Source organism: Lycium ferocissimum, chromosome 5 (genome assembly GCF_029784015.1).
Source record: "Lycium ferocissimum isolate CSIRO_LF1 chromosome 5, AGI_CSIRO_Lferr_CH_V1, whole genome shotgun sequence".
NCBI classification, from domain to species: domain Eukaryota; kingdom Viridiplantae; phylum Streptophyta; class Magnoliopsida; order Solanales; family Solanaceae; genus Lycium; species Lycium ferocissimum.
The window spans coordinates 36,674,714-36,701,588 of NC_081346.1; the positions used below are offsets into that span (position 1 = coordinate 36,674,714).

The 26,875-nt window shown below is 41.0% G+C and overlaps 1 protein-coding gene across 1 annotated transcript; it reads left to right on the forward strand.

The window, feature by feature from the left end:
- The first annotated feature begins 388 nt into the window (after positions 1-388).
- Positions 389-3,121, forward strand: LOC132057750 (uncharacterized). Its single transcript, XM_059450352.1, has 5 exons — positions 389-512; positions 1,163-1,504; positions 2,354-2,379; positions 2,509-2,999; positions 3,118-3,121. The coding sequence occupies exons 1-5, from the start codon at positions 389-391 to the stop codon at positions 3,119-3,121; spliced, it is 987 nt and encodes a 328-aa protein (XP_059306335.1).
- The last annotated feature ends 23,754 nt before the right edge of the window (positions 3,122-26,875 follow it).

Sequence of the window (26,875 nt, forward strand, 5' to 3'; positions counted from 1 at the left end):
AGATAAGTATGTTTCGCGTACTCTGAGCGACCGAACGAAGGATGAGTTCCCTACTATTGATCAGGGGAACTCGTCGGTTGCTGTGTATGAGTCTCGTTTCCACTCCCTGTCCCGATATGCTCTTTAGTTGCTACCCACTGAGGGGGAGAGGATACGGACGTTCGTGAAGGGGTTGAACACTGGGCTTCAGTTATCAGCTCTTCAACTTGTAGCCACTGGGGCTTCATTTCAGGAGATAGTGGAGCATGTCCGTATTGTTGAGGGTATTAAGTAGGAGAGTCATGCGAAGCAAGTAGAGAAGAAGGCCCGTAGGGGTGGGATTTTCAGCAACTCCTTCTCGAGGGGTCAGAGTTTGCAGGTATATTCAGGGCGTCCGGTTCAGTCCGCGATGCAGGTGTCAGCTGGAGGCCCATCAGGGGTAAATTATCAGGCTTCCGGTCAGCATGGAGGCTGCACTGCTTCATCAGCTTCTGTTCAGTGGCCTATACTGGACCGTGCTTGCTTCGAGTGTGGTAAGATAGGGCATATTAAGTGGTATTTCCCTAGACTTAGACAGAGTGGATAGGGGACTCAGTATCAGGCTCCCGAGCTCCGTTTGCACTAGATTAAGGGGGTAAGGATCACACACTGGCAGGGCGGGGCGGCCACACTGCGGGTAGGGGTTCTGCCCAGCCTAACCGAGGCGATCCTTAGACAGGTAGAGGCAGACAACATCCCGACAGAAGCGGGGCTCAGACTGGTCATGGTAATCGCGGTGGTTAGCAGGCTACGGGAGGGCGCGGTCATTTGTACGCTTTTCCAGGTAGACCCGAGGCTGAGGCCTCCGATGCAGTTATCACAGGTACTATCTCAGTTTATGACCGGATGGCTTCTGTTTTATTTGATCCCGACTCTACCTTTTCTTATGTGTCTACATATTTTGCTGTGGGTCTGGATATGATGTGTGATACCCTTGATGTCCCTATTTTTGTATCTACTCCGGTTGGGGATTCTGTGGTGATGGATAACGTCTACCCTTCTTGTGCGATTACTTTCATGGGATATAGTACTTCGGCAGATTTGATGATCCTAGATATGGTAGATTTTGATGTTATTTTGGGTATGAGTTAGTTGTCCCCGCACTATGCTATACTAGATTGCCATTCTAAGACGGTTACATTAGCTATGCCCGGGGCTCCTAGACTTGAGTGGAAGGGTAAACTTAGTCCCCTCGCTAAGAAAGTTGTATCCTTTGTTCGTGCTAGGAAGCTAGTAGAGAAGGGTTGTCTAGCTTATTTGGCGCATATTCGTGACACCAGTGCAGATACTCCATCTCTTGATTCGGTTCCAGTGGTACGCGAGTTTGCGGATGTGTTCCCCGCGGACTTGCCTGGTATGCCACCGGATCGGGACATTGATTTCAGGGTTGACTTAGACCCGGGGGCATGTCCCATCTCTATCCCACCTTATAGGATGGCGCCAGCAGAACTCAGGGAATTGAAAGAGAAGTTGCAAGATCTTCTGAGTAAGGGGTTTATTCGCCCAAGTGCCTCTCCGTGGGGTGCTCCTGTGTTGTTTGTTAAGAAGAAGGATGGGTCTATGCACATGTGTATTGATTACCGTCAACTGAATAAGGTAACTATCCGAAATAAGTACCCCATTCCCCGTATTGATGACTTGTTTGATCAATTATAGGGAGCTTCTGTGTTCTAAAAAATTGACTTAAGGTTTGGGTATCATCAATTGAAGATTCGGGCGGAGAATGTTCCTAAATCAACTTTTCGGACTTGGTGTGGGCACTATGAGTTCTTGGTTATGTCTTTCGGGCTTACTAATGCCCCAGCTGTATTCATGGATCAGATGAACAGTGTGTTTAAGCCCTATTTGGACTTTTTCATAATAGTGTTTATTGATGATATCCTGGTGTACTCTAGAAGTAAGGAAGAGCATGAGAAATATTTGAGAATTACTTTTGGGATGTCGCGGGAGAAGGAGTTGTATGCTAAATTCTCCAAGTGTGAATTTTGATTGTCTTATATGTCCTTCTTGGGGAATGTTATTTCGAAAAAGGGTATTATGGTGGATCCTCAGATAATTCAGGCAGTCAGGGAATGGGCTAGGCCCACATCAGTGATTGAGATTCGTAGTTTCATCGGTCTGGCTAGCTACTATCATCGGTTTGTGAAAGGGTTTTCATCTATTGCTTTTCATTTGACCCGCTTGACTCAGAAAGAGGTACCGTTTTAGTGGTCCGACAAGTGTGAGGAGAGCTTTCAAAAGCTCAAAATATTGTTGACTACGGCACCGATTCTAGCATTGCCCGTGGAGGGCAAGGATTTTGTTATTTATTGTGACGCTTCACGTTCTGGTTTAGGTGCTGTTTTAATGCAGGAAAAGAAGGTGATTACGTATGCTTCTCGGCAGTTGAAGGTACATGAGAAGAACTATCCTACTCATGACCTAGAGTTGGCAGCGGTGGTGTTTGCATTGAAAATCTGGAGGCACTACTTGTATGGTGTTCATTGTGAGGTGTACACAGACCATCGCAGTTTGCAGTATATGTTCACTCAGAGGGATCTGAACTCTAGGCAACAGAGATGGATGGAACTACTGAAGGATTATGACATCACCATTTTATATCACGGTGGTAAGGGAAATGTAGTGGCTGGCGCATTAAGCAAGAAGTCGGCTAGTATGGGGAGTCTGGCTCATTTGATTTCTTTAGAGCGTCCGTTGGCTAGAGAGGTTCAGACTCTAGCTAACAGTTTTATGAGGTTGGATATTTCCAACACAGGCATTGTGTTGGTTTGCGTTGAGGCTCGATCATCGTTCTTAGAACAGATTAAGGCAAAGCAATTTGAGGATGCTAAGTTGTGTAAAATACGTGATAAGGTGTTGCGGGGTGAGGCCAAAGAAGCCGTGATTGATGAGGAGGGCGTGCTGCGAATCAAAGGGCGAGTATGTGTGCCACGTGTAGGCGACTTGATCAAGACCATTCTGACAGAGGCTTATAGTTCGAGGTATTCTATCCATCCTGGCGCCACTAAGATAGATCGTGATTTGAGGCAATATTATTAGTGGACTAGGATGAAGTGTAATATAGTAGAGTTTGTTGCTCAATGTCTAAATTGCTAACAGGTGAAGTATGAACATCAAAAACCTGGGGGTACACTGCAGAGGATGCCCATTCCTGAGTGGAAGTGGGAAAGAATAGCCATGGATTTCGTGGTTGGTCTTCCGAAGATGCTAGGGAAGTTTGAGGTTATTGTTGACAGGTTGACTAAGTCTACTCACTTTATTCCGGTAAAGATAACTTATGATGCGGAGAAATTGGCTAAAGTCTACATTCGTGAGGTGCTTAGGCTTCACGGGGTTCCTATATCCATCGTGTCCAACAGAGGCACCACGTTCACATCCAGGTTTTGGGAGTGTTTGCATGAGGAGTTGGGTACAAAGTTGGATCTTAGCACAGCCTTCCACCCTCAGACTGACGGGCAGTCTGAGCGGACTATTCAGGTTCTTGAGGATATGCTTCGTGCGTGCGTGATAGACTTTGGTGGGCATTGGGACCAATTCTTGCCTTTGGCCGAATTTTCCTACAATAATAGCTACCACTCGAGTATTGATATGGCCCCATTTGAGGCGTTGTATGGAAGGAGATGTAGGTCACCTATTGGATGGTTTGATGCGTTCGAGGTAAGCCTTGGGGTACCGATCTTCTGAGAGAGTCCCTAGAGAAGGTAAAGGTGATTCAAGCCAAGCTTCTGGCAGCGCAAAGTAGGCAGAAGGAGTATGCAGACCGCAAGGTCCGAGATCTTGAGTTTGAAGAGGGGGAGCAAGTGTTGTTGAAGGTCTCACCCATGAAGGGTGTGATGAGGTTTGGGAAGAAGGGCAAGCTTAGCCTAAGGTACATTGGGCCATTTGAGATCCTCAAGCGTGTGGGGGAAGTGGCTTACAAGTTGGCTTTACCTCCGGGTTTATCAGGTGTTCATCCGGTATTTCATGTTTTAATGTTGAAGAAGTTCCACGGCGATGGTTCTTACATAATTTGTTGGGATTCGATTTTGCTAGATAAGAATTTGTCATATGAGGAAGAGCCCATTGCTATCTTAGACAGGGATGTTCGCAAGTTGAGGTCTAAGGAAATAGCCTCCGTGAAAGTCAGTGGAAGAATCGTCCGGTGGAAGATGCTACTTGGGAAACAAAATCTGATATGCGTAGCAAGTATCCTCAGCTTTTCGACGAGATAGGTAACTCCTCCCTAGATTTCTCATCTTTGTCCGTTCGAGGATGAACGGTGTTTTAATTGGTATTTGGTGTAACAACCCTTCCGATCGTTATGGGAAATATTGGATCACCCCAACAAATAGAAACTTTCCAAGGGTAGAATGAGCCAGTAGAAACTCAATAGTGTAAGCTTAAGAGCTGAAACTTGACTTGTTTGTGGTTGTTGTTTGATTTTATTGAGTCCGTCGGGGGGGGGGGGGGGGTGATGTAGGAAATTAGAACTCCATTGGAAAATTTGAGGCCACGGGTGGATTCGTAGGACGTCTTTATGTATATGTGCATGTTTATTTTGTGTTTTTGAGGCCTCGGATGAAATGTTGGGTGATAGGGGGAAAAACTGGACAAAAATCGAGCTCACTGCCCAAATGGGACCGCTGTGGCGGTGGGAGTACCGCTGCGGCGGTACCGCTATAGCGGTGGGTGGACCCCGGCGGTCGGCCGATCCATTTCCTCGGTGACCGATTTGGCTGGCGGTTGGCCGCTATGGCGATACCGCTATAGCGGTGGATAGATCGCCATAGCGGTGAAGCGGATTCCCTTAGTGAACGCTATAGCGGGACCGCTGCAGAGGTGAAACGACCGTCGTTGCGGTCGACAGCCAATAGTGGCCCGGTTTTATAACACTTAGTCTCCCATTCTTTATTCATAAAACACCAACACAGTGCCCAACAAGCACCTAGGGTGAAATTCCAAGATAGGGCAAGAAACTTTTGAGAGGTAAGTCTCATCTATCCCTTTCTATCATTCCATTTCTCCTTCTAGATTGTCATCCCTTTTGTGATCTTCAATGGTGGAATTGTAATAGAAACCCTAGAAATTAATAAACCTTCCATACTTGATGGGTTATGGTTATTATCACTTAGTTATCATCAAAAGGCTTGGGTTGATTTCTCTAAATCATAAATTGAATACTTAGAGCTATAAACTAAGTGAATTGAGACCTAGGGTTTTATAAAAATGGTGTCTTGACCATGAAATCTGCTTGTAGTGGGAATGTTGATATAATATCGTTACAAATTGTTGTTTAATGATTACTAAGCCCTTGATAGGTTGCTTTACACCTAGAAAATCATCTACCCCTTGGAATGGGGTAAAGGAAAGGTATTCTTGAATTGGTACTTGTGATTTGGGTAATTGTGACTCATTGAGCCTTCTATTTCTAGACTTTGAGCGTTTTGAGGCTTTGAGGAAGGGAAAAGCTGTAGCGGAGTGACTTGCATTGTTCCAGCTCTACGATTGAGGTAGGTTACGATCTATTTAAGTTAGACTTTGGTTAGTTGATTATATGTTTTGTGAATTCTTTAGGAGAAAGCATGTCTAGTTTTCATGCATGATATTGTGTGGCTAAACTCCTATGTGAATGTGATTGAGTGATTGTGTAGGCTTCGTGCCACTATTCCTGTGTGTTAAATCTGCAGTGGATGTGTTGTGATGAGAAGCTAATATGATCTTCTCGAGGGTATTGTGACATGAAATGATGATTTGAGCATTGATAATGAGAAGGTAAGAAACACTGTCCTATAAAGAGGTATGGAAAGGCACGCATGTGACCTATATTATGGGCTCGTGGTCTGAGGTTATTTTTGAAAATGAGAGGCACATTGATATGTCTCGCGTCCGAGGTTCGTTCAGGAGCGGAGGTTTGTGCTCGGGTCCGACGAGTGAATCCGGAACGAGTGGTACATGGACACCGTGGGTCCCCTGTAGGTCATAACTACTGAAGAATGACACCAGTTAGCATGTGTGTACAGTGAGAGTGGTTATTGTGGTAAACTTATTTTCGTTGTGGCTTCCGTTGATTTTGACACTTGATATATTGGTGATTTGATTGTGATTATCCTTGGTTGACTTTTTATTGTTTGTTGATATTCATGTCTGTTGGCTGGCTTGTTTATTCTATTGATTTTATGAGATATGCATGATACTAATCTTGGTTGGCCTATGATATCTACTAGTACATAGTGTTTGTACTGATACTACCTTCTTTGCATTCTTTTGAGTGCAGATTGTGATGCATAGACTGTTACCCGCCCTTACATCTAGCGTTGGGGACATTTGCTGATAGATCTAGGGTGAGCTTCTTCCCATGCTAGGCCGCCCAAAGATCTTCTTCTTATGATGTATTTTCTTATTCTGGACATTATGGACATTTATTGGTCGGATTTCATTCCTTAGACATGTTTTAGATTAGTGCCCTATACGATGACTTTCGAATTTTTGGAATTTTTTAATAGTTAGAACTTCTGCACTTACTTCAGTATATATGGCGTGACTTATTTTGTTTTATTTGATGCTTGAATGAGTAATAACTGGTTGACTTGGTTAATATAAAATTGGACTTGAATGAATAGATGACTCGTGTATTGGTTCGCCCACCAGGATTTAGTTGGGTGCCAGTCATGGCGGGTTGGGTCGTGACAACAATGATGGGGATCCCATATGCAACTATACTACTGGAGCAAGCAGCACTCAAGAAGGTGAAATTTAAATAGGAGAACCACTAGGTGAAACATGTCCATCTATCAGAGAAGTGCAGGTCACACAAAGAGGGCCACTAAAGAGACCCCTGATGAACCAGGCTCACCACAAGAGCCTTATGAAGAAAATACTAGTAATGCTCAGGGGTCAGCCTTAAGAGGATTCAAATATCAAAAGTCTCATCCCATAGAAAACATACTGTCTGATCTTAATTCTAGAGTAACAACAAGATCCAAGTTAAAGAATCTATGTGCCTTCAGCTCATTCTTGTCAATTATTGAGCCGAAAAAGGTTAGTGAAGCTTTGCGAGATGCAAATTGGATTATTTCTATGTAGGATGAACTAAATCAGTTTGAAAGAAATAAGGTCTGGTATTTTGAGCCCAAATCGAAAGATAGAACTATATTTGGCACAAAATGGGTGTTTCAGAACAAGCTGGATGATCATGGGGTTATCACAAGAAACAAGGCAAGGCTTGTTGTCCAAGGATACAATCAAGAAGAAGGAATAGAAGGGTATATGGTAGGATATGGTGATGCTGACTATGAAGGGTATATGGTGGATAGAAAAAGTAATACTGGGATGGCTCACTTCCTGGCGTCATGTTTTTGATCTCGTGGGCAACAAAGAAACAAAACTTAGTGGCAATTTCCACTGCTGAGGCAGAATATGTTGTCACTGCGTCATGTTGTGCCCAATTTCTTTTGATCAAGCAACAACTAAAGGATTTTGGTGTGGAAATCAGCTGCGTACCTATATTTTTCGATAGTATGAGTGCAATCAACATAGCAAAAAATCCATTCCAATATAAGAGAATCAAGTACATTGATATAAGGCATCTCTTCTTAAGGGACAATGTTGAGAAGGGGCTGATCTCCATTCAGTTCTGCGACACTGACAGATAAATTGCAGACATTTTCACAAAAGCCTTAAGAAGAGATCACTTTGAGAAAAATAGGTTAGAGCTTGGGATCATTAAGGTTACTTAGTCATTCCACTATGGTTGAGCAGAATAGTTGCTTCTTACGCGCTGAAACGGAAAGATATTCTACTCAATCTTGTACATTTAATTGTACATCACTTTTTAATAAAGACAAAAGGGGGAAAAAGCCGTGGTGACTAGAACAGGTTGAAGAAATGGTGTTTGGAATGGTACAATAAGCACAGAAAGACAAAGAGTTTGTCATCATCAAAAAAGGGAATTTGTTGGCACTAGCTAGGCTGATTGTAACGACCCGTTTGGCCGTTACCGTACTTTTGACCTTGTTGACTTTTCCCCAAGCTTTGTTAGCATATATTTGACTTGCGAGGATGGGTGGTGCCATTTCCGAAGCCATCGGATTAGTATTAGATAGGTTTTTTGTGTTAATAAGCCTTAAAGTGAAAAATATTTGACTCAAAGTTGACTTTAGGGTAAATGGATCTTTTTCAAAAAAATTTCAATTCTGAGAGGTTGGGATGGTCATTTGTAAATTACGGGTATGTTCGATTCGGTTCCCAATGAGCTCGGGTGCATTTTGGGACTTGGGTTGGAAAGTTGATTTTAGGTATTGGGGGTTGACTTGGTCAATGAGACCCCCATTGGGAATTTTGAGGCCACAAGTGCCTTCGTAATGTGTTTTTATGTACGTATACATATCTGTTTTGTGTGTGTGAAGCCTCGGGTGGTAGTCGGATTTCGGGTTGAGACTTATGGAAATTGGGAAATTTCTGTTGTTTGGTGTATCGCTATGGAGGTACCGAAACCGCAGCAACGGTACCGCCATTGCGGTGGTCCTGCCACTATAGCGGCTTGGTATATTTTGGGGTGACCACAGTAGCGATCTCGGGACAGCTGCAGCGGGTGACGAGACAGTCTAGTATTTAATGAGATAATAAAACCCTTAAGTGCCTCATTCATTTTCGTTCGGTTCTAAGCTTCTAGGAGGGTATTTAAAGAGACTTTGGGGTGATTCTTCATTGTGGTAAGTCCATCTATCCTCATTCTTCATTTATGATTCATAATCCACCTTAGAAACTCCCCAATCCATGCTAGAGTCTTCCAATAACATGAGTATTAAAGAGGGTTTTTGGGTTTCTTTCTTGAATGAGTTTTTGGTTATCAAACCATGATTTGTGGATGGATTAAGCTTTATTAAGTATGGAATTGATGGGTAGTGGCTATATAAACATGAATCTACCACTATTAGTGACCAATTTGTGGAATTGAAAGTAAGGGTATATGCCCAAATTTGAGGGTTTCACCTAGAATCCGAATTGGCCTAATCCATGAGTTAATCTAGCCATTGTTTGATGGGAATTGATTACCTAAGAGTATGAATTTCATATTTATCCTTCGAATAGACCATTTTACCCTTAACATAAGCCCTCTTTGAGGACCGCAAAAATCGGACATACACTTAACTTATGGTTAGACTTCGATTAAGAATATACACCGATGTATCCATGAGACAACTACTACCCACGCACTCTCCGCAATACATAAATATACATAAGCCCTCACGAGCAAAAAATGATATACAAGAATATATACTAGAGATACAACTATTACACGAGACATAAGGACGGGACATAAGGACGGACAGGACCCCGTCGTGCCCAAATATATACACAAAATAATGTATCAAAAATGGCACCTCCGGAATAGTGGAGTGCTCCTATAAATTTGCTGAGTAGCTCCTAGGAATCAGGGCCACCTCCCTATCTACCTGTGGGCATGAACACAGGGTCCAAAAAAAAAGGATGTTAGTACGAACAATGTACTGAGTATGTAAGGCATGAACAATAATAACATATCGGAAAGATAAGGAAACATCAAGTAAGGAAACAACCTGTAACTGAATGTCACTTAAGACAGAATAATGCATGCTAACTTACATCATAAACAACATCATATCAAGTATGTATATATAAGCTGCCCGACCATATAGGTACGGTGTGATCATCATTAGCCCGCGTCCGGGGTAACCATCTCATGTCGCCCCGGGGTAACCATCTCATGTCGCCCACTAGTGGTGTCTGCCCATGCCATCTAGACATGGTGTATATGCCGCCCGCCTTAGCGGTGTCTGCCCGGCCATATAGGCACGGTGTAATCTCATTATTATATACTTATCATAAAGCATGCATAAGAACTCAAAGACAAGCTATAACTCTATCGAGGTGACGTAAGGTCGAGAACCCCCGATTCCATTATGGAGTAGTCATGATCATCATGCCTCACCTTGAAGGAACTAGCATTATAAGGTGAGTCTAACAATGATGAATAACATCAAGGAATCATTAGCTTCATAAGAATATCATATCATAAGCTTTGGAATCTCTAGACTTAAACTCATCATCATCATTGTCATATTCATAACGCATCTCTTATCTTTATTTCATGAGAAGCTCTTAATAATCATAGACTCATAGTTTCCGGAATATAAGAGAGTCATGGAAAGATAAAGGAAGTCATGTTGTAGGAATCATGCCTTAGAAAAGAAGGGACTAGCCTTACATACCTTTTCGCCTTTCTAACTTGCCGACTAAACGCTTCCTTCCAAGTTCGTAATTCTACATTCAAGGGAATTCGTACTAAGATTAGATAATCGGAAACATACTTAAGCTTAAGCTAAAGCTAATGAAAATTGGGCAGCATCTCCTTTGTTTCTACAACTTTCTCCATATAATATAACAACTCCCAAACATCAATAACAACATTCATAATATCATAATCAATAACTTCAACAAGTTCGACATTATCCAATTCTCAAATTCCCTCTCAAAGTCATTCATAGCCAGAACCATAATATAACACCACATTCATCCTCATATAATGCTTCTTCAATGTTCTTAATACCATTTATAATTACATTATACTCATAACATGTCAAGAATCATGATTCATGTCAAACTACTACTCAAGAATACCACTATTCTCATATTTGTAACCCATTTCTACTTTCTTCCATAATCCAAGTCTTTCAACCACTCAATACTCTTAATAGCATGAAATGAACATAAAACTCACCTTTGATTGTGAAGGAATGGGTTTTGGATGGAAATGCTTCACTTGGAGAAAACCCTAGCTTCAATTCCAAAGAGATTTCTAGCTTCCATCAACCCTAGTTAGCATTCTTGCACTTGATTCTACTAGTTTTGGTATTTGATCTTTGGTTTCCATTTAATTTATGTTAGTGAAGTGTGTGGAACCTTCTAGAGGTTTAGAGAGAAGTGGAGAAAATGGAAGAAATGAAAATTAGAACCTTGGGAACATGTATTTATACTTGGAAAATACTCAGCCCCGATCGGGAGTTATACGGACCCTTATACGGTCCGTATAAGTGTCCAGTGACCGTATTTCACCATCGTGGAAATCCCTTTTGTAAGGTTATACGGACCCCTTATACGGCCGTATAAAGTTATACGGACCGTATAAGTGGTCGTATAACTCCATTTTTCCGAAGTTAATCTCGTCGTTTCGTTTGATCTCCAATCCTTATGGAACCTTCTTAGCACTTGTTTAACACTTCATTAACAATCTAAGGAGCATTATAACTTTTCCTCAAGACATTATTAAATCAACATTAGCTCGGTACTTTGCAAACCCTTTCCAAAACACGACTTATACTTTACATTCTTCAACGAACTTTCTTCTCTTGCCTCGAATGTCTTTGGAATCTTAATTAGAACCGTTAAGTACCTTTCTTACTTGTAGAAACATCATATACTTCTTACCCTGCGTTAGTCTATCTACCATACGACGACATGAAATTTTTCGAGGTGTAACACTCTTCCCCCCTTTAAAAACATTCGTCCTCGAATGTTAAGTTCTCGAGAATTCTACAAAAATTTTGCCAGAGTTTCCCCTGTAATATGGCGCTACCATCCTGTCACAACAACCCACAATAACATCGCCTCACAGGGCTACAACACAATAGCAAGAAATTATGGCCACACACGACCAAAAGCATTAAAAAGAAAGCATTACATACCTCATAATATTGATGTCTCATCTTGAATCTCTTCCGGGGGTGGAAACAATTGCGGATATTTGGACTTCATGTTTTCTTCCGCTTCCCAAGTCATTTCCTCTCGATTATTGTTTCGCCACAAGACCTTAACTGAGGCTACCTCTTTATTTCTAAGTTTCCGTACTTGCCTATCTAGTATGGCAATGGGTACCTCTTCATAAGCCAACTTTTCCGTAACTTGAACATCATCTACAGCACGATTCTAGTAGGATCTCCGACACACTTACGGAGCATTGATACATGGAAAACTGGATGGACTGATTCAAGTTCTGGAGGTAAGTCCAGTTCATAAGCTACTTGGCCTATCTTGCGGACAATCTTATAAGGTCCAATGTATCGAGGACTTAATTTTCCTTCTTGCTAAATCTCATCACGCCTTTCATCGGTGATACCTTCAAGAATACCCAATCATCAACTTGGAATTCTAAGTCTCGCCGACGGTTGTCCGCATAAGATTTTTGGCGACTTTGGGCTGTCAATAATCGATCTCGGATAACCTTGATCTTTTCCACCGCTTGTTGAATCAACTCCGGACCTATTAGTTGTATCTCTCCTACTTCAAACCACCCAATTGGGGATCTACACTTTCTTCCATATAGAGCTTCATACGGGGCCATCTGAATACTGGAATGATAGCTGTTGTTGTATGCAAACTCAATAAGAGGCAAGTGATCATCCCAACTACCCCCGAAATCTAGCACACATGCCCGTAACATGTCTTCCAAGGTCTGAATAGTGCGTTCAGCTTGTCCATCAGTTTGTGGATGAAATGTTGTGCTAAGCCTCACTTGAGTACCCAAACCTTCTTGAAAGAATCTCCAGAATTTAGCTGTAAATTGTGCTCCTCTATATGTGATAATAGATATCGGGACACCATGAAGTCGCACTATCTCTTTAAGATACAACCTTGCATAATCTTCTGCCGAATATGTGGTTCTGACTGGAAGAAAATGAGCTGATTTCGTGAGTCTGTCAACAATCACCCATATGGAGTCATACTTGCGCCGAGAACGAGGCAACCCTACAATGAAATCCATGTTGATCACTTCCCATTTCCAAGTTGGAATTTCCATGGCTTGTAACAATCCTCCTGGCTTTTGATGCTCAATTTTCACTTGTTGACAATTTGGACATTGAGCTACAAATTCGGCTATGTCTTTCTTCATTCCATCCCACCAATACATTAGCTTAAGATCGTGATACATCTTTGTCGCTCCTGGGTGAATGGAATACCGAGAGTAATGAGCTTCTTCTAGAATACGACGACGTAGCCCTGCAACATTTGGAACACATAGCCTGTCTCGGTACCTAAGAACTCCATCTGTAGAAACTTCAAATGGCGACTTCTCTTTCTCAGGAAATGTATCTCTATAGTGACTCAACTGGGGATCTTCATATTGGCGCTCTCTCACCTCCATATCTAAGGACGAAATAGTTGGGTTGTGAATACCAATTCTTGCATTGCCTGAATCAATTAGACGAACTCCGAGGCTGGCTAGCTGGTGAAGCTCACGGATTAATTCTTTCTTCTCCGGAGGGACCTCACATAGACTACCCATTGATTTGCGGCTAAGTGCATCAGCTACTACATTCGCCTTTCCGGGGTGGTATAAAATACTCACATCATAATCTTTTAATAGTTCTAACCACCGCCTCTGCCAAAGATTCAAGTCCTTCTGCTTAAAAATATATTGGAGTGATCGTGTAAATATCAACATGAATGCCATACAAATAGTGTCTCCACATCTTTAGCGCATGAATAATCGCAGCCAGTTCAAGATCATAAGTCGGATAATTCTTCTCGTGTTTCCGCAACTGCCTTGAAGCATAGGCAATGACTTTACCGTGCTGCATCATCACACAACCAACCCAACACCGAGGCATCACAATACACAACATAACCATCTGGTCCTTCGGGAAGTGTCGGGATCGGGGTGAAGTTAATCTATCCTTCAATTCCCGGAAACCGCGTTCACAAGCATCGGTCCACCGGAAATTTTGCCGATTTCGAGTTAGCTTCGTTAATGGTGCGAAATAGAAGAGAATCCTTCCACAAATCTTCTATAATAGCCTCGCTAATCCCAAGAAGCTACGGACTCTCGTAGGTGTTGTGGGCCTTGGCCAAGTCTTCACGGCCTCAATTTTCTGAGTATCAACTCGAATGCCGTCAGCTGAAATAATATGGCCCAGAAAAGTTACAGAATTTAGCCAAAACTCACATTTTGAAAATTTAGCATACAACTCACGAGTCCGAAGAATCCCAAGGACAATACGCAAATGGTCTGCATGCTCTGCTTCTGTCCGAGAGTATACTAGAATATCATCAATGAACACGATCACAAATAGATCTAAGAGAGGCCTGAATACATTATTCATCAGATTCATAAACACCGCCGGGGCATTAGTCAACCCAAATGACATCACCCGAAATTCATAATGGCCATATCTTGTTCTGAAAGCCGTTTTGGGAATATCTTCTTCTCTAACTCTCACTTGGTGATACCCCGATCTTAGATCAATTTTGGAAAACCATTTGGCACCCTGTAATTGGTCAAACAAATCATCGATTCTTGGAAGCGGATATTTATTCTTTATCGTCACCTTGTTCAGCTGCCTATAGTCAATGCACATCCGTAGGGAACCATCTTTCTTTCTCACAAATAGGACAGGTGCTCCCCACGGTGATGAACGGGCCTAAATGAATCCTTTCTCAAGCAAATCTTTCAATTGCGCCTTTAGCTCTTTCAACTCGCGGGAGCCATTTAAGTAAGGGGGAATAGATATAGGCTTGGTGTCCGGTAACACATCAATAGCAAAATCAATCTCTCTTTCCGGAGGAAGGCCTGGAAGTTCATCTGGAAATACATCCGAAAATTCATTTACTACCGGGACGGATTGAAAAGTCGGCGGCTTTGCTTCGGTGTCATGAACTCGAACTAGATGATAAATATAGCCTTTGGCGATCATCTTCCTTGCCTTAAGGTAGGAAATAAACCTACCTCTTGGAGACGCTGTATTACCTTTCCATTCAAGCACGGGTTCTCCCGGGAATTGGAATCGAACTATTTTCATTCTGCAATCAACATTAGCATAACAAGAAGCCAACCAATCCATGCCCATAATCACATCAAAATCTAACATTTTCAGCTCAACCAAATCAACTTTAGTCTGACGATCACATACCACAATCACACAATTTTTATACACTTGTCTAGCTATTACTGGATCACCAACCGGAGTAGATACCTTAAAAGGTTTAATTGGCTCGGGTTTCACCCCAATGCGGCCAACGATATAAGGAGTAATATAAGACAACGTAGAACCCGGATCAATCAATGCATAAACATCATGAGAGAATATGGATAGTATACCTGTAACCACATCCGGGGAGGACTCAAGATCCTGTCGTCCGGCTAAAGCATAAATACGGGGCTGGGTACCACCTGAACTAGATGCTCCCCCTCTGCCCCTACCACGGCCTGCTGGAATCTGGGGAGTCTGCCCTATCGGGCGCACAGACGAGGAAGAACCAGCTGCTGATCCTGTGGGCTGAACCCCAACTCTACCACCCATCGATGGACAATCGCGCATCATATGCCCAACCTGACCACAGGCATAGCAAGCATCTGAACCTCGGCGACACTGACCGGAATGTAATTTACCACACTGGCTACATCGTGGCACCGGTGGTCTCCGCTGGCTAGGATCACCTCCAAACTGAGGACCTGAGACTCTCGAACTCTGACCCGGACCAGAATAAATAGGGCGATCAAATCTCCTGCCCGCAAACCGAGGAGGTGCACTCATCGCGGACTGGCCCGAATATCTGGAATACTGTTGCCGCTGACCCCCTCTATACTCACTACTAGCACCGGCAGATCTGGCCCTCTTGCTCTGTCCTCTATCAATATCACGCTCACCCCTCTGCGGCTGTTGCTGCTCTTCTAAATTCTGGGCGTGAGCCTGAATACGGGAAATGTCCATCCCCTCCTGTAGTGAAGCCGTCAAGCAATCTTTGAACAAATGTGGCCCTAAGCCACTCACAAATCTATGTACTCTATCTCCCATGTCAGCCACCATAGTCGGAGCATATCTAGCCAATGAATTAAAGTGAAGGCTATACTCCCGGGCACTCATATTCCCTTGCTTAAGATTCAAAAATTTATCAGCTCTGGCCCGACGGACCTCGGGTGGCAAATAATGACAAATAAAAGCTTTCACGAATTCTTGCCAAACCGGGGGAGGTGCATTTTCCTTTCTTGAAGATATCCAGTTATTATACCAAAGAACCGCCACATCCCGGAGTCTATAAGATGCCAACTCCACAGATTCAGTATCGGAGGCATGGATGATTCTCAACGTTCTCAACATCTCATCAATAAAACCTTGCGGGTCTTCATCCGGCTTTGACCCAAAAAAATTTGGAGGATTTAAACTCATGAAATCACGGGCTCTAGCACTAGTCGCCCTGTCACCTGGACCCGTACTTTCGCCGAGCCGAGCGGCAACTAGCCGTGTCAATACCGAATAGCTTCGGTCATTTGTTGACCCGAAGCACCCGGCGGAGAAGCCGGAGGCATAGGAGCCGGAGCTGAAGCCCCCTCCTTGTTCTTCTAGAATAGGCGGAGTGTGAGAGGTATTGGATGGAGCCTCATTATGGGATTCACCTTCTTCTACATTCGTTGGTGGCTCCCTTTCCATCCGCCTTTCTGTCGTAGCCTTGCCCTTCTGGGCGGCTGTGGCTTTTCTCTTTACCGGCATCGCTGAAATCATAACGCACAATTAGGGAGAAGGAAATCTTATAACATAGCTCTATCGCACGATCTAATAGGAAGAAGAATGGTCATTTTTCCTAAATGCCCCACAACCTCTTGTTTATAAGTGTGGCGCGCTTCACACCCATAAATGAGACTCTGCTGGACACGGCTCGTAGACACACCCTAGGACGGAACTGCTCTGATACCACTTTTGTCACGACCCGACTAGGGGGCCATGACGGGTACCGGAGTCGACTACCGAGCACCACTCATTATGCTAATCATCATACCAATATATATATATATAACATATATACTCTCCAAAGCAATACATAAATATACATAAGCCCTCACGGCTGCAAAAATGATATACAAGAATATACACTGATGTATCCATGAGACAACTATTACCCACGCATTCGTATCTACGAGCCTCTACTAGAGTACTGAGACATAAGGACGGGACAGGACCCCGTCGTGCCCAAATATATACACAAAATAATGTATCAAAAATGGCACCTCCGGAATAGTGGAGTGCTCCGTAAAATCCGAGTAGCTCCTAGGAATCGGGCCGGGCCACCTCTTGTCTACCTGTGGGCATGAACACAGCGTCCAAAAAGAAAGGACGTCAGTATGAGCAATGTACTGAGTATGTAAGGCATGAACAATAATAATATGTCAAAGAGATAAGGAACATCAAGTGAGGAAACAACCTGTACTGAATGTCACTTAAGACGGAATAATGCATGCTAACTTATATCATAAACAACATCATATCAAGTATGCATATATAAGCTGCCCGACCATATAGGTACAGTGTGATCATCATTAGCCCGCGTCCAGGCCTCATGCCGCCCACTAGTGGTGTCTGCCCATGCCATCTAGACATGGTGTATATGCCACCCGCCTTAGCGGTGTCTGCCCGGCCATATAGGCACGGTGTAATCTCATTATTATATACTTATCATAAAGCATGCATAAGAACTCAAAGACAAGCTATAACCCTATCGGGGTGACGTAAGGTCGAGAACCCCCGATTTCATTATGGAGTAGTCATGATCATCATGGCTCACCTTGAAGGAACTAGCATTATAAGGTGAGTCTAGCAACAATGAATAACATCAAGGAATCATTAGCTTCATAAGAATATCATATCATGAGCTTTGGTATCTCTAGACTTAGACTCATCATCATCATTGTCATATTCTCAACGCATCTCTTATCTTTATTTCATGAGAGGCTCTTAATAATCATAGACTCATAGTTTTCGAAATATAAAAGAGTCATGGAAAGCTAAAGGAAGTCATATTGTAGGAATCATGCCTTAGAGAAGAAGGGACTAGCCTTACATACCTTTACACCTTTCTAACTTGCTGAATAAATGCTTCCTTCCAAGTTCGTAATTCTACATTCAACGAAATTCGTACTAAGATTAGATAATCAGAAACATATTTGAAGCAAAGCTAAAGCTAATGAAAATTGGGCAGCATCTCCTTTGTTTATATAACTTTCTCCATATAATATAACAACTCCCAAACATCAATAACAACATTCATAATATCATAATCAATAACTTCAACAAGTTCGACATTATCCAATTCTCAAATTCCCTCTCAAAGTCATTCATAACCATAGCCACAATATAACACCACATTCATCCTCATGTAATGCTTCTCCAATATTCTTAATACCATTTATAACAAGATTATACTTATAACATGTCAAGAATCATGATTCATGTCAAACTACTATTCAAGAATACCACTATTCTCATATTTGTAACCCATTTTCTACTTTCTTCCATAATTCAAGTCCTTCAACCATTCAATATTCTTAATAACATGAAATGATCATAAAACTCACCTTTGATTGTGAAGGAATGATTTTTTAGGATGGAAATGCTTCACTTGGAGAAAACCCTAGCTTCAATTCCAAAGAGATTTCTAGCTTCCAACAACCCTAGTTAGCATTCTTGCACTTGATTCTACTAGTTTTTGGTATTTGATCTTTGGTTTCCCTTGAATTTATGTTAGTGAAATATGTGGAACCTTCTAGAGGTTTTGAGAGAAGTGGTGAAGTTGGAAGAATGAAAAATAAGAAGTAGGAACATGTATTTATACTTAGAAAATACTCAGCCCAACGGGACTTATACAGACCCTTATACGGTCGGTATAAGTGACCGAATTTCACCATCAGGGAAATCCATTTTTCTGTAAGGTTATACGGACCCCTTAGACGGACCGTATAAAGTTATATGAACCGTATAATTGGTCGTATAACTCCATTTTTCTGAAGTAAATCTCGTCATTTCGTTTGATCTCCAATCCTTATGGAACCTTCTTAGCACTTGTTTAACACTTCATTAACAATCTAATGAGCGTTATAACTTTGCCTCAATGTTATATCCCGTATTTCATACATTCAGATAATTCGAGAAAGTCATGGTAAGTAAGGACAAGATAATTTTCAAAATTATTTTAATGTACAAGTTGGTTATAAATATTATTTACGAACATTGGTAGTATGAGAATATCGAGGAAGGCCTCGGGGTAAAATGGGAAGTTTACAAAAAATTGTTTTGAAATTTCTAGACCAAGCCAAGGCTTGGCCATGTGTGTGTGTATGTGCATGTATATGTGGGTCCCACTCTTATATGGATGAAGCTTATGGAGCAAGCTAAGTGGTCATCTTTGTGAATTAAAAGAAAAGTTCAAGAAAAAGAAAGAAAATTCTAGAAAAAAAATGAAGGAAGGAGGCATGTTGTCACGACCCAACTAGGGGCCGCGACGAGTACCCGATACTTGTACCGGGCACCCCCTTGTCATACGTCTTGTTCTTTTTACTAAGTGGGCCGTATGAACACTAGCATTTTTTTTTCCAACATCATCGACGACAGCATACATATAAACGAGTAGTAATCAACTGTACGGACATATTGCACGGCGGCAAGGACAACTAGACTATGAAACATCTGACTGTACATATCTGTCTACGAGTCTCTAACAAGATACGTGTAATTACAAGTAACTGACTTTGCTGTGTCTACATATACATACACAAAAACAGTACCCAAAACAAGCTCCGAACAACCGGAGCGCCCTGTCAATGTACCGGAAAAGCTCCTAGAGTCGAACCCGTCAACTCCGTCTCACCGCGTGGCATGAGACGCGACCCCGAAGAAAAAGGGGTCGCACGAGCAAAGCAGTGTTGTACCGAGTATGTAAGCCATGAAAATAATACAATGAAGCATGTAACATATGAGCAATAACAACATGTAGGACCCAAGATCATATAACGATATAAAAGGATAATGTGACTCGTAAGTGCCTCTCAGGCGGATGTCATGCTTGCTTATTATATATATATTTTTTTCAAAACATTTCTTGTCATATACATGTGAAAATAGAACAAGTCATAGCGCCGAAATACGTCGGCTCATCCACATGTGTCCCGCGTCCGGGATGGAATTACGCCACCGACCTGTGGCAATGCGTCTATAGCGCAACATGTGTCCCTTCCCCAAATTTCCCCATTTTCATATACATATCATATACATGTCATATACATTTCATATAAGCAAACATGCATGAAACCCAAGAAAGTCATGTGTCTATCGGGGTGACGTAAGGTCGGTAGCCCCGATTACCTTATGGAACAACCACGGTCACTTCGTCTCACCTTGAAGGAACAATCATTGGCGAGGCGAGACTAGCAATGAGTAGCAACACCACGAGAAAACATAAAATAAAATTATAAAGCTTCTATGAAAGAAGTAATGGAAACCGATAAGCACGTACATCGAGACTCGAGTAACGAACATAAAAATATGGTCACTGTGTCCCATTGGGTCATCCACGGAGATTTCAAGGCATTTCGATTTCATTTACAAAGGTTTCGGACGTTTGAACATTACTTTACCTTATGGCACAGGTTATGGATTCAATTCTATTGAATGAAAAAGGAACAAATTTAGGTGTCGTTTCCGAGGGGTAGGACTTTTCCCGAGGGTCGGATTTCGACTTATAATAACTAAGACATGCCAAGAGAAGGAAAGGTGGACTTCACATACCTTTTCCGCTTTGCACCCGTCTCCAAACTCAAGCTCCAAGTTCGCCAAAATCTACAATTTGGTCACAGTTACCAAATGTTAATCTTAACCCATACTTGCCCATAAACAAAATTTGGGCAGCACCTCCCCTATACGTATAACACCCCCGAGATTCATACTCGGCCAAAACAACAACAACCATACCAACAACAATATAAACAACATCAACAATCGACTAAAAACGCATTCTAGCGCAAATAGTCTTATCTTCCAAATAATTCAACAACTCCAAATCCAACTTTACACTTACAATCCAATATCAATATGTTCATATTCACATACTAATTTAAGATCATTCAAACATAAACCAAGAGCATTTCAAGCTATATATCCAATATTCAACAATTCCAACAATTTTCATATTCAATTCAAAATTCTCATGTATGCAACGAGACCATTCCAACGCATTTTTCTACTTACTAATTCATCTCCAACAAGCCACTTATATTCAATTCAACTCAATTCGATTCTTTTCAATGCAATTTAATACAATTCCATACAATTCAATATAACTCAATACAATTTAATTCACATGATATTCCAACAATACCATCAATATACTAATTACCCACACTTTCCAATTTATGAGACCACAACAACATTTTTTTTTCCTTCTTTCAAATTCAATCACAACAACCAAATTTTCACTCCTTCAAACCATTAAATCTTTATTCTAACATCATAGAACCTACCATAACAACAATTTCCATTCTAAATAAAATCAATTCACTACACCCTTCCATACTCTATCATTCGGCCAACCCTCCATTATGCATGTTTTTCATGGATTTCCATATTTTCCATGCATCACAACAACCACCAACACACAACACAACACAATACAACACAACACACACTCACACGGCTTGCTCTTGTAAGTCACGGCCACACACACACACACTTCCATCACATGAATTTCATCCATTTTCATGCACACAACATACTCAATCATCCATAACATATAAGAAAAGAATTAAACCTTACCCTTTTTCCTTACTTCTTCACTTGGCTTGCAATTGAAGTCTTGCCAAGACTTGTGTTTTCCTTGCTCCAAATACACCTTACCTTACTAAGAACCCTTCAAGGGATTGTTTGGCTATGAAGAACAAGTTGAGAATTCTCTTTTTTTTTTTTTTTTTTTTTTTTTTTTTTTTCACTAAGGCCGAATGGCCAAGCTCCTTTCTCTCTTTCTTGCCTTCTTGAAAAGTCTAGGGAATTAAGATGAATAAATAATCTTTCCACCCATATATATATATATAGTCCCTTCCAATAACAATCAACCATATTGCCCCTAACTTGGCTTAATTTAATTTGGCCAAGTTTTGAAAGTGGGGTCCATGGCCAAGTGTGTCACGACCCAACTAGGGGCCGCGACGAGTACCCGATACTTGTACCGGGCACCCCCTGTCATATGTCTTGTTCTTGTTACTAAGTGGGCCGTATAAACACTGGCATTTTTTTTTTCATAACATCGCCGATAATAGCATACATGTACACGAGTAGTAGCAATCAACTGTACTGACATATCACACGGTGACAAAGACGACTAGGCTGTGAAACATCTACCTGTACATATCTGTCTACGAGCCTCTAAACAAAATACATGTAATTACAGGTGGCTGACTTTGCTGAGTTCAAATATATACATAAGAGTAGTACCCAAAACAGTAGCTCCGGAACAACTGGAGCGCCTTTCAATGTACAGCGGGAAAAGCTCCTAGGAGTCGAGCCCGTCAACCTGTCGACCTGCGTGGCATGAGACGCAGCCCCCGAAGAAAAGGGGTCAGTACGAGCAGTGTACCGAGTATGTAAGCCATGGAAATAATACAATGAAACATGTAACATATGAGCAATAACAACATGTGGGACCAAAGATCATATAACGAGATAAACGGATAATCTGTACCTGTAAGTGCCTTTCAGGCAGATGTCATGCTTGCTTATACATACTTTTGTTCAAAACATTTCGTATCATATACATGTGAAAATAACAAGTCATGTCGCCGAAATACGTCGGCTTCCCACATGTGTCCCGCGTCCGGCATCCCGCGTCCGGATGGAATTACGCCACCGACCAGGTGGCAATGCGTCTATAGCGCAACATGTATCCATTCCCCAAAATTCCCCATTTTCATATACATATCATATACATGTCATATACATATCATATAAGCATAAAAGATGCATAAGAACCCAAAGAAAGTCATGTGTCTATCGGGGTGACGTAAGGTCGGTAGCCCCCGATTACCTTATGGAATAACCACGGTCGCTTTGTCTCACCTTGAAAGAACAAACATTATAAGACGAGACTAGCAATGAATAGCAACACCACAAGAAAACTTAAAACAGGATTATAAAGTTTCAATAAAACAAGTGATGGGAATCCGGTATGCACGTATATCGAGACTCGAGTGACAAACATGAAAACACGGTCATTATGTCCCATTGGGTCATCCACGAAGGTTTCAAGACATTTCAATTTCATTTCCAAAGGTTTCGGACGTTTGAACATCATTTTACCTTAAAGCACAAGTTTTGGGTTCAATTCTACTGAATGAATAGTGAATAAATTTAGGTGTCGTTTCCGAGGGGTAGGACCTTTCCCGAGGGTCGGATTTCGACCTATACTAACTAAGACATGCCAAATGAAGGAGAGGTAGGCTTCACATACCTTTTCCGCTTTGCACACGTCTCCAAACTCAAGCTCCAAGTTCGCCAAAATCTACAATTTGGTCACAATTACCAATTGTTAATCTCAACCAATACTTGTTTATAAACAAAATTTGGGCAGCATCTCCCCTATACGTATGACATCCCCGAGATTCATACTCGGCCATTTTATCACTCAACAAATCCGAGAATGGAACTCGGCCAAATCGTCAACAACAACCATACCAACAACAATATACACAACATCAACAATCGACTAAAACGCATTCTAGCGCAAATAGTCTTATTTTACAAATAATCCAACAATTCCAAATCCAACTTTACACTTACAATCCAATATCAATATGTTCATATTCACTTACTAATTCAAGATCATTCAAACATAAACCAAGAGCCTTTCAAGCTATTTATCCAACATTCAACAATTCCATACAATTCAATATAACTCAATACAATTTAATCCACATGATAATCCAACAATACTATCAATATACTACTTACCCATATCTTCTAGTTTATGAAACAACAACAACAATTTTTTTCCTTCTTTCAAATTCAATCACAACAACCAATTTTCATTCTTCCAAACCATTAAATCTTCATTCTAACATCATAGAACCTACCATAACAACCATTTCCGTTCTAAATAAAATCAATTCATCACACCTTTCCACTTCCTCTCATTCGGCCAACCCCCTCCCCATATGCATGCTTTTCATAATTTCCATATTTTTCCATACATTACAACAACAACCAACACACAACACAACACAATGCAACTCAACACACACTACACATACACGGCTATATACTCCATGCACACACACGGCTTCATCATGCATTCACAACTACAATCTCTCCAAAATCATTCAACTTCCATTTTCCATATAACATCCACAACAATAACAACCAAACACTCAATAAAATAATTAAAACATGATTCCTACATACCTATGCATATTCGGCCATGCCCCTATATTCATGTCCTTCATGAATTTCATTTATTTTCATGCACTACAACATCCACACATATCCATAACACATAAAGAAGAATGAATTCTTACCTTTTTCCTTTACTCCTCACTTGGCTAGAATTTGCAACTCCTATGAATATGTGTTTTTCTTGCTTCAACAACCACTCTACTTTGACGGGGGCGTTCCAATTAGTAGGGAAACTAGGAGAAAATAATTTTTGGAAATCAATTCTTGACCTTCAATTTTTTTTTTCTTTGGCCGAATGGCCTTTTGTTTTTCTCTCTCTTTTCTTGCTTTCTTGTTTCTTGAAAACTCTAGGAAATTTAGATGAATAAATCATCTTTCCACCTCTATATATACTTAGTTCCTTCCAATTAAAATTGAACAAATTGTCCCTTGTTTGGCTTGAAAACATTTGGCCACATATTGCAAGTGGGACCCATGGCCAAGTGGCCTTTCTTGAAATTTCTAGCAAATCTCTTCTTTTTCATGAAAAATATTTCCCTTGGTTCCAAATTTGCCCCTAGCCTTTCTCCATATTTCCATGAGTCATTTTGCAAATTTACCTTTTTACCCCTGGCCTTTCTTATTATTCCAACTTTACAATTTTCCATACGCGACTTGTGTCACTCGCCTTGACTTACCCGAGGGTCCAAAATACGGAGTGTAACAAAGTGGCCCCCCTTTCTTGAAAAATCTAGAAAATTTCTCTTATTTCATGAAAAATATTTCCCTTAGTTCCAAATTTGCCCCTAGCATTTCTCCATATTTCCATGAGTCGTTTTGCGAATTTACCTTTTTACCCCTGGCCTTTCTTAATATTCCAACCTTAACATTTTCCATAAGCAACTTGCGTCACTTGCCTTGACTTACCCGAGGGTACAAAATACGGAATGTAACACATGTGCCCCTCACATGCTTGGAGGAGTTATATATATATATATGACAAATTAGTCATATTCTCCATAAAAAGCTCTAGAAATTTGGAGAAAGAAAAACAAAAAGAAGAAGAGCAACAAGAGGGCCTAGTTCGGCCAAGGGAGGAGAAAAAGAAGACCATGAAATCTTGTCCCAAAAATTATTGTCTTCATGTATTCCTACTAATTCAAGGGTCCTCTACAACGTGGCATAATTGTTTAGGAAGATAAGTCATCCGTTTCGTCGTTTCCGTATTCTAGTCAAGTGAAGAAGTTGAAGAAGAAAGGTAAGAATTTCATGTTCTTTATATGTTATGGAAGGTTTTATATGTTATCGTATGTAGAAGTGAATGAAAAGTATGAAAATTTTGTGTGTTGTGGATGTGTGTGTGTTGGCCGTGTATTGCATGGAAGGAGGAGGAACATGAATTAAATTATTTATTATGTTAATTGTATTGTTGTAGCCTTGTGATGTAAATGGAAGGATAATAGTTCTAGTTGGCATGAGAAAATTGTGGTTAAGTGGTTGTCGGAAAGTGTGTGATTTTATTATAAATTATGCAATTATGAGCATGAAGTTGTTAGGGTGCAAATTATGATTATTGTTGATGAAATTGGAAGATGAAAATATGTTATGAATACGTATGTTGAGGATTAGAAGCGTCGGAGGAATTATGGTCTTGGTGGAAAATTTGTATATTTTGTATATCTTGTGAATATTTTGTAAAATGATATGGAATGATTTAGAATTGTATTGGAGTGATCTTGATTGGTAATGAATGTGAAAACAATGAGATTAGTTTGGAAATGTGAAGTTGGAATGAAAGTTGTTGGATTATGTAGTAAAGAGAACTATTTATGTTATAGTGCGTTTTATGATAATTGTTGGTGTTGTTGGATTGTTGGGTTGTTGTTGTTGATATTTTTGGCCGAGTTAAATTCTCGGGGATGGCGCATTTACAGGGGAAATGCTGCCAAAATTTCTCGTAGGCAAATGTTAATTCAAGATTGAATTTCTAAAGGCTCTAATCAATGTTTGGTAAATGTGACCATTTATAGATTTTGGAGAGTTTTGAACTTGGATTTGGAGAAGCGTAAGAGACGGAAAAGTTATGTAAGGCTTCACCTTTCCTTCTTTTGGCATGTCTTAGACCTAATAGGTTTGGATATAAGCCTCGGGGATGATTCTATGCTTAGAAATCTGAGTTTGGATTTGACCCTTTTTCATTCAATAGAATTGAATCAAATTTCTTGTGCTTCGATGAAATAAGTGCTTAAACATCTACGTCTTGCCCAACTAAGACCGAATTGCGCTAAAACTATCATAATGACTCCGTAAAGCTCAATGTACGAAATTTACGTACGCCACCTTGACTTGACCCGAGGTGGGTCCACAATTTAAAGGAGAGACCTTTTGTGTTGCTCCATTTGACTTATTGTGTACAATAATTAGGTGAAACTTTTGGGTCGTTGTCCCGATTACCAAAGGACAGCTTGTTTAACTACCTCGTAATGTTCTATAATATAATTATTGCTTCGGTTTTCCAAAAAAAAGGCTTCGGAAATGCGTTTGTGGTTCACTAATGATTTTTAAAGAACTAGTTTTGTACAAAGAAACATAAAATTGACCTTTTTTAAAAAAAAAAAACCACTTCGACGGGGGTGTGAGATTTTAATACTTAGACTTTC

Bases quoted from the DNA above. Each gene is read 5' to 3' on its own strand.
- LOC132057750 (XM_059450352.1), top strand. From the start codon at position 389: ATGCAGGTGTCAGCTGGAGGCCCATCAGGGGTAAATTATCAGGCTTCC. The intron at 513-1,162 runs GTAAGATAGGGC...CGGTTACATTAG, and splicing joins CCGTGCTTGCTTCGAGTGTG to CTATGCCCGGGGCTCCTAGA. The intron at 1,505-2,353 runs GTAAGGGGTTTA...GTTCTGGTTTAG, and splicing joins GAAGTTGCAAGATCTTCTGA to GTGCTGTTTTAATGCAGGAA.